This window comes from Homarus americanus, unplaced genomic scaffold, assembly GCF_018991925.1.
Source record: "Homarus americanus isolate GMGI-L3 unplaced genomic scaffold, GMGI_Hamer_2.0 scaffold57010, whole genome shotgun sequence".
In the NCBI taxonomy this organism is placed as follows: Eukaryota; Metazoa; Arthropoda; class Malacostraca; order Decapoda; family Nephropidae; genus Homarus; species Homarus americanus.
Genome location: NW_024726957.1, coordinates 137,521 through 148,121, shown reverse-complemented (window position 1 = coordinate 148,121; position 10,601 = coordinate 137,521). Strand labels below are relative to the sequence as shown.

Below are 10,601 nucleotides of genomic sequence, written 5' to 3'. Positions count from 1 at the left end.
CAGTACACAAGTAACAGCTGTACAGTACAGTACACAGTAACAGTTATACAATTACAGTACTGATAACAACTGTACATTACAGTACTAAGTAACAACTGTACAGTACACAAGTAACAGCTGTACAGTACAGTTAAATAACAGGACTGTACAGTACAGTACACAAAATATAAACTTCTACTGTTTATTTGAAGTACACAAGTAACTGTACGATTGCAGTACACAAGTAACAACTGTACAGTACATTTTAGAAATAACAGCTATTGGTATTCACCAGTAACAATTACACAGCAGTACTGATAACAGGTTCATACAAGTAACAGTGCTTCATACAGGTACAATTTAAATAACAGCTCTTGCATAGAGTACTGGAGTAACAGTTGTACAGTACACAAGTAACAGTTGTACAGTACAGTACACAAGTAACAGCTGTACAGTACAGTACAGTACACAAATAACATTGTACATTACCAGTACACAAAGTAACAGCTGTACATGCAATTACAGTACTTGGTATTAGTTGTGGTATAGTACACAAAGTAATAGCTGCAGTTTAGTACACAAGTAACAGTTGTACAGTACAGTACACAAGTAACAACTGTACAGTACCAGTACAGTACACAAGTAACAACTGTACAGTACAGTACAGTACACAAATAGCAACTGTACGAAATTACAGTACAAGTAACAGCTGTACAGTACAGTACACAAGTAACAGTTGTACAGTACAGTACAGTACACAAGTATCAGTTACAGTACAGTACACAAGTAACAGCTGTACAGTACAGTACAAAAGTAACAGTTGTACAGTACAGTACAGTACACAAGTAACGCAGTACAGTACACAAATAACTATTGTACAGTACAGTACACAAGTAACTTGCTATACAGTACAGTACAGTACCTGAATAACACTACTGTACCAGTACAGTCCTGAAATAACAGCTGTACAGTACAGTACAGTGCACAAGTGCAACTGTACAGTTCAATACACAAGTAACAACTGTACATTCCAATTACAGTACACGAGTAACAGTTGTACAGTACATTAAGTAACAGCTTGCAGTACAGTACAGTACACAAGTAACAACTGTACAGTACCGTACACAATTAACAACACATACAGTACAGTACACAACAGTAACAGTTGTACAATACAGTGAGTACACAAGTAACAGTTGTACAGTACACAAGTAACAACTGTACAGTACATTACAGTACACAAGTAACAGCTGTACAGTACAGTACACAAGTAACAGCTATACAGTACAGTACACAAGTAACAGTTGTACAGTACAGTACACAAGTAACAGTTGTACAGTACAGTACACAAGTAACAACCTGTACAATTACAGTACACAAGTAACAGTATACAGTACAGTACACAAGTAACAGTTGTACAGTACAGTACACAATGTCACAGTTGTACAGTACAGTACACAAGTAACAGCTGTACAGTACAGTACAAGTAACAGCTGTACAGTACAGTACCAGTACACAAAATAAACAGTTGTACAGTACAGTACACAAGTAACAACTGTACAGTACAGTACACAAGTAACAGCTGTACAGTACAGTACACAAGTAACAGCTGTACAGTGCATTTTGGTTGGGTGTACACAAGTAACGGCTGTTCTATTACGATACACAAGTAACAGCTGTACAGTACATGTTGTGTATTACACAGTAACAGCTGTACAGTACAGTACACAAGTAACAGCTGTACAGTACAGTACACAGTGTTTTTAGTAACAGCTGTACAGTACAGTACACAAGTAACAGTTTGTACAGTACAGTACACAAGTAACAGTTTGCACAGTACAGTACAAGTAACAACTGTACAGTTCAATTACACAAGTAACAATTACCATTCAGTACACAAGTAACGTTGTACTGTACAGTACGTTGTGTTTGGTTGTACAGTACAATTACACAAGTAACAGCTGTACAGTACATTACGCAATAACACTGGTGTGTTTGTAGTACACAAGTAACAGCTGTACAGTACAGTACACAAGTAACAACTGTATTGTTGTTGGTAGTACAGTAACAGCTGTACAGTACAATTACGTATAAGTAACTTTTACTTCTTACAGTACAGTACACAAGTAACAACTGTACAGTACAGTACACAAATAACAGCTACAAAGTACAGTACACAAGTAACAGTTGTACAGTACAGTACAAGTAACAACTGGACAGTTACAAATACACAAATAACAGTTGTACAGTACAGTACACAAATTAACAACTGTACAGTACAGTACATTACACAAGTAACAGTTGTACAGTACAGTACACAAATAACAACTGTACGTTCAGTACTGGTGTGACCTAGTAACAGCTGTACAGTACAGAGTACATCAAGTAACAGTTGTACAGTACAGTACACAAGTAACAGCTTTGTACATGTACAAGTAACAGTTGTACAGTACAGTACACAAGTAACAACTGTGTGTGTTTTGTGTGTTTTTGTGTGTACAGTACAGTACACAAGTAACAACTGTACAGTACTGGTTTGTGTTTGTTGTTGGTGTTTGTTTTTGTTGTTTTAGTACACAAGTAACAGCTGTACAGAGTGTGACACAACAGTGTTAGTGGTCCTCCTTCACCATGACCATCACAGTAACAACAAGTTAGTCAACTGTCAGTGCCATAAACTCATCTCAAGATTCTGCCATACAACTGACAAAGCATCTCTATAATATTATGTGTAAGCTGAACTGTACGGTAGTTTAATGCCTGAAATAATAAATGTTATCAAAAACTAAATTATTGCTCCTGAACTTGTGATATCAAGCAGATATTTGCTTAAGTAATCCAAAATATAACTATGATACATTATTTCTTTTGTCCTCTTGTTGAGGCACAGCTAAAAATAATGATGAAGCCCTTCAATTAATATATTTGTTATTAATGAAAAACTTCCATCTGGTATGAATATAACAAAATAGATATATCACACAGAGGAGACCAACAGAAGCAAGGCCGCTAGACACAGTCATTCACGAGGTTCTTCCTTCACACAAGAACTTGAGGGTCAGTCATTCACGAGGTTCTTCCTTCACACAAGAACTTGAGGGTCAGTCATTCACGAGGTTCTTCCTTCACACAAGAACTTGAGGGTCAGTCATTCACGAGGTTCTTCCTTCACACAAGAACTTGAGGGTCAGTCATTCACGAGGTTCTTCCTTCACACAAGAACTTGGGGATCAGTCATTCACGAGGTTCTTCCTTCACACAAGAACTTGAGGGTCAGTCATTCACGAGGTTCTTCCTTCACACAAGAACTTGAGGGTCAGTCATTCACGAGGTTCTTCCTTCACACAAGAACTTGAGGGTCAGTCATTCACGAGGTTCTTCCTTCACACAAGAACTTGAGGATCAGTCATTCAAGAGGTTCTTCCTTCACACAAGAACTTGGGGATCAGTCATTCACGAGGTTCTTCCTTCACACAAGAACTTGAGGGTCAGTCATTCACGAGGTTCTTCCTTCACACAAGAACTTGAGGGTCAGTCATTCAAGAGGTTCTTCCTTCACACAAGAACTTGAGGGTCAGTCATTCACGAGGTTCTTCCTTCACACAAGAACTTGAGGGTCAGTCATTCACGTGGCTCTTCCTTCACACAAGAACTTGAGGGTCAGTCATTCACGAGGTTCTTCCTTCACACAAGAACTTGAGGGTCAGTCATTCACGAGGTTCTTCCTTCACACAAGAACTTGAGGGTCAGTCATTCACGAGGTTCTTCCTTCACACAAGAACTTGAGGGTCAGTCATTCACGTGGCTCTTCCTTGATACTGACGCCCTGTAAGTTAACCATTTCACCATTAGCTTGCTGCACTGGTAAGGCCTGAGGCCCCATAGGTCCAGGAACCACCTGCTCCTGGCTCACCTGGGCTACGTACCCCTGAGAGGCATGTTGACCCCCGAGAGCTGAAGGTATCTGCAGATGTGGAGTGCCCTGGGTCCCTAACTGGTGCAGCTGGGGAGACGGCTGTAACTCATGCAGCTGCAGGGTTAGTTCTGATGATTCTTGCTCTCCTTGTTGGTGGTGTATGTGCTGGGGATACTGCTGCTGCTGGTTTGGAAGATGTTGTAGTTGGTGATGGTGTTGTAGTTGTTGTTGCTGATGGTGTGTTGGAAGCTGTTGCTGCTGCTCTGGTCCAGGAACCTGCTGCACTGCTGTTTGCTGTGCACCTGCCTGCTGTGCACCAATCTGCTGTCCAGACACTTGCAGGCCGGCGTCCAGAGGAGCTCCGTCGCCAGAACTAGAGAACGCTGCAAAGTACCTGTCGTAGTTAAATGGCCGGGCACCAGTGTGTTTTCTCTGGTGCTGCATAAGACCGTCCTTAGAGGTAAAGGCTTCGCCGCATATGTCGCACACGTTGTGCCAGTAGGACGACTCACCTCCCGAGTGTTTCAGCTTGTGGTAGTCCAGGCTAGCACGTACGGCAAACATGGCCCCGCACTCCTCGCAGCCAAAGGGCCGGTCGCCGGAGTGCTTTCTTTTGTGAACCATCAGGGTGTTCATTTTAGCAAAAGTCTCACCACATTCAGTACAGGCATAGGGGTTCTCCGAGCCGTCTTCCTCCGCGGTGTTTTTGGCGCGTTTCTCCGCACTCAAGTTGTCACTCAGGGTGTAAGCCGCCTCCCACTCGTCGCTGTCGTAGCGCCGCTTACAGACGTGTTTACGTTTGTGACGCTGCAGGTTGCTGCTGTTCATGAACGAAGAGTCGCACTCGTCACACTTAAACGGTCTCTCCCCCGTGTGCTTCCTGTAGTGCATGTCCAGCTGACTCTTCTTGGGGTACGACACACCACAGATGTGACACTTGAAAACATTCTTAAATGTGTGATCTTTTTTGTGCATATCAAGTACAACTTTAAAAGGAAAGTCCTTGCCACAAACATCACACTGGTAGAGTGTTGCCCCACCATTCTGCTTGCTCGTGGAGGCCCCTGTTGTACGTGACATTTTGCCTGTGCTAGACATTTAAGGCTGAAGATCAGCATCTAAAATGCAGTTTACTCGGGAAAGTGACGAGTCCCATTTCATTCCTGAAAGAAAAAACAGATTTAGAGGCAAAAGAGAATAAACTTGTAATAAAGTTTAGTGTTCTTCACATATTACAAGAGTCCACCTCTTACTGTGTGTGTGTCCACTCTACAACACTTACCTCATCATCATCATACATAATGTTCACTAAACCATCATTTACTACATATAAGATCAACCTTGCCTATCCTTGCTTTGGTTAAGTTAGGTTAGGTTACATAGATTAAGTTAGATTAAGTAGGTTAGGTTAGATAGGTTAGGTTAGACAGATTAAGTAGGTTATAACTGTGCCCCAGGTCACTGACCTGCATCAGGGACTGAGGGGCAAAAATTTAATAATAATAATAATAATAATAATAATAATAATAATAATAATAATAATAACAATATTAATAACACTAATAATAATAATAATAATAATAATAATAATAATAATAATAACAATACTAATAACAATAATAATAATAATAACAATATTAATAACAATAATAATAATAATAATAATACTAATAACAATAATAATAACAATATTAATAACTAATAATAATAATAACAATAACAATAATAATAACAATACTAACAACAATAATAATAATAATAACAATACTAATAACAATAATAATAATAACAATACTAATAATAACAATATTAATAACAATAATAATAATAATAACAATATTAATAACAATAATAATAACAATATTAATAACAATAATAATAACAATATTAATAACAATAATAATAACAATATTAATAACAATATTAATAACAATAATAATAATAACAATATTAATAACAATATTAATAACAATAATAATAACAATATTAATAACAATATTAATAACAATAATAATAATAAAGAAACAAAGAAATGCAAATATGAAAAAGATCAAGAGTGAGAAACAATATATGTATGTTGTGTTGTGTTGTGTTGTACTGTGTTGTGTTGTGTTGTGTTGTGTTGTATTGTGTTGTGTTGTGTTGTGTTGTGTTGTGTTGTGTTGTGTTGTGTTGTGTTGTCAGGGAAACAATTGAGACCCTGTGTGTAAATGAGGCAGAAAGTCAGATCATCAACTTGGTCACACATGGCAGCAGGGTCTACCATTACACAACACATTATGCTTCCTCTATCTTCCCAGGCGGTAGTACCTCCCTGTTTGGTTAAGTTAGACAAGTTAAATTAAGTAGGTAAGGTTAGATTAAGTAGGTAAGGTTAGATTAGATGTCCCTCTGTGGCAAGCTGGCAGTGTTCGTCTGTATGAAAAGGTCAGGAGGAACTGCCAAAATAGTATTATAATATTTAATAAGATAGTTTTCATGTTCTATATAAATAATGTTGTCGATACTGCAGTTTACGAAGATATCTTCAGTCTACCCTAACCTAACCTAATCTACCCTAACCTCACCTACCTTACCCTACAGTACTATAACTTAACGTCAATGAAAAGTGTCTTACAATTATCTAAACCGTCGGTAAACCACATAACTGTACAGTACTCGACTCAAGATCTGTGGTTCGTCGAAAGTACAAATTTACAAAATATTCTTAGTAATTTAGTACCTGTATTTTTAAGTTAGGTTAAGTTAGAGTACTGAAGGGTAGGGTAGGTTAGGTTATGTTATAATACTGTAGGGTAGGTTAAGTTAGAGTACTGTAGGGTAGGTTAGGTTAGAGTACTGTAGGGTAGGTTAGGTTAAGTTATAATACTGTAGGGTAGGTTAAGTTAGAGTACTGTAGGGTAGGTTAAGTTAGAGTACTGTAGGGTAGGTTAGGTTAGAGTACTGTAGGGTAGGTTAGGTTAAGTTAGAGTACTGAAGGGTATGTTAGGTTAAGTTATAATACTGTAGGGTAGATTAAGTTAGAGTACTGTAGGGTAGGTTAGGTTAGAGTACTGTAGGGTAGGTTAGGTTAGAGTACTGTAGGGTAGGTTAGGTTAAGTTATAATACTGTAGGGTAGGTTAAGTTAAGTTAGAGTACTGTAGGGTGGGTTAAGTTAGAGTACTGTAGAGTGGGTTAGGTTAAGTTAGAGACACTGAAGGGTGGTGGGTTAGGTTGGGTTATAATACTGTAGGGGTAGGTTAAGGATTAGAGTGTACTGTAGGGTGGGTTAGGTTAGAGTACTGTAGGGTAGGTTAGGTTAAGTTAGAGTACTGAAGGGTAGGTTAGGTTAGAGATTATAATACTGTAGGGTAGGTTAAGGGTTAAGAGTATTACTGTAGAGGTGGGATTGGGTTAAAATGCTGTAGGGTAAGAGTTAGGTTAAGTTAGAGTACTGTAGGGTAGGTTAGGTTAGAGTACTGTAGGGTAGGTTAGGTTAAGTTAGAGTACTGTAGGGTAGGTTAGGTTAGAGTACTGTAGGGTAGGTTAGGTTAGAGTACTGTAGGGTAGGTTAGGTTAAGTTAGAGTACTGTAGGGTAGGTTAAGTTAGAGTACTGTAGGGTAGGTTAGGTTAGAGTACTGTAGGGTAGGTTAGGGTAAGTTAGAGTACTGTAGGGTAGGTTAGGTTAAGTTAGAGTACTGTAGGGTAGGCTAGGTTACATATCCAAACTATCAATTTCCGGTAGTTTTGAGGTGTTTTGAACGATTTTCATCATATCTGCCGGAAATCACATAGTCTAGACATCTAAACACAGGGTTGATGGTAACTAAAATTTTACCACTTAATTTCTCGGACGAAACCAAAAATACCACAAAAAATAACATTACAGAAATAGCAAGGGTAAATAATCGGTAGTTGTCATGCAAGGAAACTCTATATTGATTTGTATGAAAGGAAATAGAGCAAAATAACAACCTAATCTAACCTACTCTAACCTAACCAACCCTAATCTAACCTAACAAACACACAGATTAAAACCTTCCTCGTAAAATTCAAATTAATAATCAAAATATTTTCCTGTAGTGATTATGACGTTTTGTAAATAGCTACCACAAAACAATTATAATTAATAACAGACAATTATCTAAAACAATACGTTATTACAATTAAACTAAACTGTCACTAACTGTCTCTACTCATAATTAACCATAACTAACAACTAAATACATATAACTAAACATATATCTAACCAAATTAACACCAATAAAATGAAACTAATAATCGTAAACAAAAATTAATCCCAGACTCGCCTCATCACCCGGGTTTTATATCACTTTATTATCAGATTTACAATAGTTATAACTTAGTAATATATTCACAAGTGTTGTAAATTATCCATATTATATTTCTTACCTTATAAATATGGTCGGTAAGGAGGTGTGAGGGAAGGAAAGGCATCGTAACTTGCAGCTGGCTAGAGGCAGTGGAGACAACGTGAAGCCATTTTGTTTTGGGGGGGAGACTGACAGCTGATGAACAGAAAACGGGGTGGATATATGGGTGGATAGATGGGTAGATGGATAGATTGATAAATGGGTAGATAGATAGATAGATGGAGAGATATATAGTGATAGCGTATTAAGGGTAAATCATGGAGGCAGGGGGGGTACCTTAAATTTGGGGAGGACACGGCTCTCCCTCCCTCCCTCTTAATAGGTACTGTAGATAGATAGATTAAGGGTGCAAGTGAAACACGCCTCTCCCTCCCTCCCTCTTAATAGGTACTGTAGATAGATAGATTAAGGGTGCAAGTGAAACACGCCTCTCCCTCCCTCCCTCTTAATAGGTACTGTAGATAGATAGATTAAGGGAGCAAGTGAAACACGCCTCTCCCTCCCTCCCTCTTAATAGGTACTGTTGATAGATAGATTAAGGGAGCAAGTGAAACACGCCTCTCCCTCCCTCCCTCTTAACAGGTACTGTAGATAGATAGATTAAGGGAGCAAGTGAAACACGCCTCTCCCTCCCTCCCTCTTAATAGGTACTGTAGATAGATAGATTAAGGGAGCAAGTGAAACACGCCTCTCCCTCCCTCCCTCTTAATAGGTACTGTAGATAGATAGATTAAGGGAGCAAGTGAAACACGCCTCTCCCTCCCTCCCTCTTAATAGGTACTGTAGATAGATAGATAAAGAGAGCAAGTGAAGAAACATCACCATAGAAAAAAAATTGAAGCATTAAGGTTTATCAAGTTGTAACGAGAGAATGTTGCCACTGCCAATGAATATAATTAAGCAGAGAAATGTTGAGTACTTCTGGTGGTCGGATATTTTCAGATGTAATCAAATGTACAGTAGCAGGAAACATTAGTGAATCACTTGGCGAAGTTCCTAGTAGAGAAGTGAAATTCGCCGACTTGATTGTTATTAGGTAGATAAAAGGTTGTCTGTGTATATAATAAAAACAGAGAGAAATATGAGACTAATAGGATATGTAATTATATCTGATGAACCGAAAAATGGCCGATCTTTTACTATTATCCTCTTCGCCACTGATCGGCTCGTTAGCAAAAACCAAAAACAACCAAGGTGTTATGTAACAGAGAGCCAGTACTTGCCGACAGTATGTAACAGAGAGCCAGTACATGCCGACAGTATGTAACAGAGAGCCAGTACTTGCCGACAGTATGTAACAGAGAGCCAGTACTTGCCGACAGTATGTAACAGAGAGCCAGTACTTGCCGACAGTATGTAACAGAGAGCCAGTACATGCCCAGTACTTGCCAACAATGTGTAACAGACGTGACTCGAACTTTCAGAGGCGACACTATGGATGAGAATTTTCACGTGTTATCCGTTTAAGGGATTTTTTTTCTTTAATGTCCACATGTATTCGTTTTCTGTGACAGTGACTCAAGATTCTGTGGGTAACTCTACCAAATTGTCTGATATTCATACTGCATTGTGAGGGACAAGATGACTGATACTACAGATGGGGAGACAAAATAACTACAAGGGGTTGGGAAACAGGTTGGCTGAGTGGGTGGGATTGGGAAGACAAAGTAGCTCAGCAACAATAGCAAGGTCATGATATTAGATTGGTTTTGGGGTTGACCAATGTGTTTTTACCATGGTTTTTGGCGTGTGTTCCGACAAAAATCAATATTAAAATCGAATAAAACCACAGAAAAACACATTGATCGAGAGCCATATTGGTTGAAGATATAAATTTACAACAAACAAAAAACAATATATTAGATCTTACAATAATAAGCAATATTGACTTCACAAATAATTGATCCCTAGGAGATAGACACAAAGACTTCCTTCATTACGTTAATTACTTGAATTACATGTTGTTCACCCCTCAACTATGTCCTAACTCCTGTCTGTGTTGCATTTATATAGATTATTAATTTTGATATAGCCTTGATATATATAACACGCAAGTATAAAGAAAACTCGTATATAATTAATACAGTAATCTGTTATGGGTGATATATAAGTGATTATGTCTGTCGTGTACATGTTAATGAAGCCGAAGTCAAAGCCATAGATTAAACCGGAGACAATGTTTACAGCTTCGTTCAGTAATACAATATTAAGTAAATTATATGACTCATAACCTTAATATACCTTATCATATAACTACCAGCCATATAATAAACAGAAATAAATATTTTACTCCAACTAATATATCACAAATTAATCAAAATATTACTTTAT

General features: G+C 38.1%; 1 protein-coding gene across 2 annotated transcripts; it reads right to left on the bottom strand.

Annotated features, from left to right (window-relative positions):
* Window positions 1–3,507: 3,507 nt before the first annotated feature.
* On the bottom strand, window positions 3,508–8,413 carry LOC121865741 (zinc finger protein 664-like). 2 transcript variants are annotated; one of them, XM_042365279.1, is made up of 3 exons: window positions 8,290–8,413; window positions 3,748–5,058; window positions 3,508–3,704 (listed from the first exon to the last, which is right to left on the bottom strand). In XM_042365279.1, exon 2 carries the CDS (start codon window positions 4,991–4,993, stop codon window positions 3,773–3,775), a length of 1,221 nt encoding a protein of 406 aa, XP_042221213.1. In that variant the 5' UTR covers window positions 4,994–5,058; window positions 8,290–8,413; the 3' UTR covers window positions 3,508–3,704; window positions 3,748–3,772. The 2 variants fall into 2 exon arrangements, with proteins under 2 accessions (XP_042221213.1, XP_042221212.1); XM_042365278.1 differs by having other exon boundaries at window positions 3,508–5,058.
* Window positions 8,414–10,601: the final 2,188 nt, after the last annotated feature.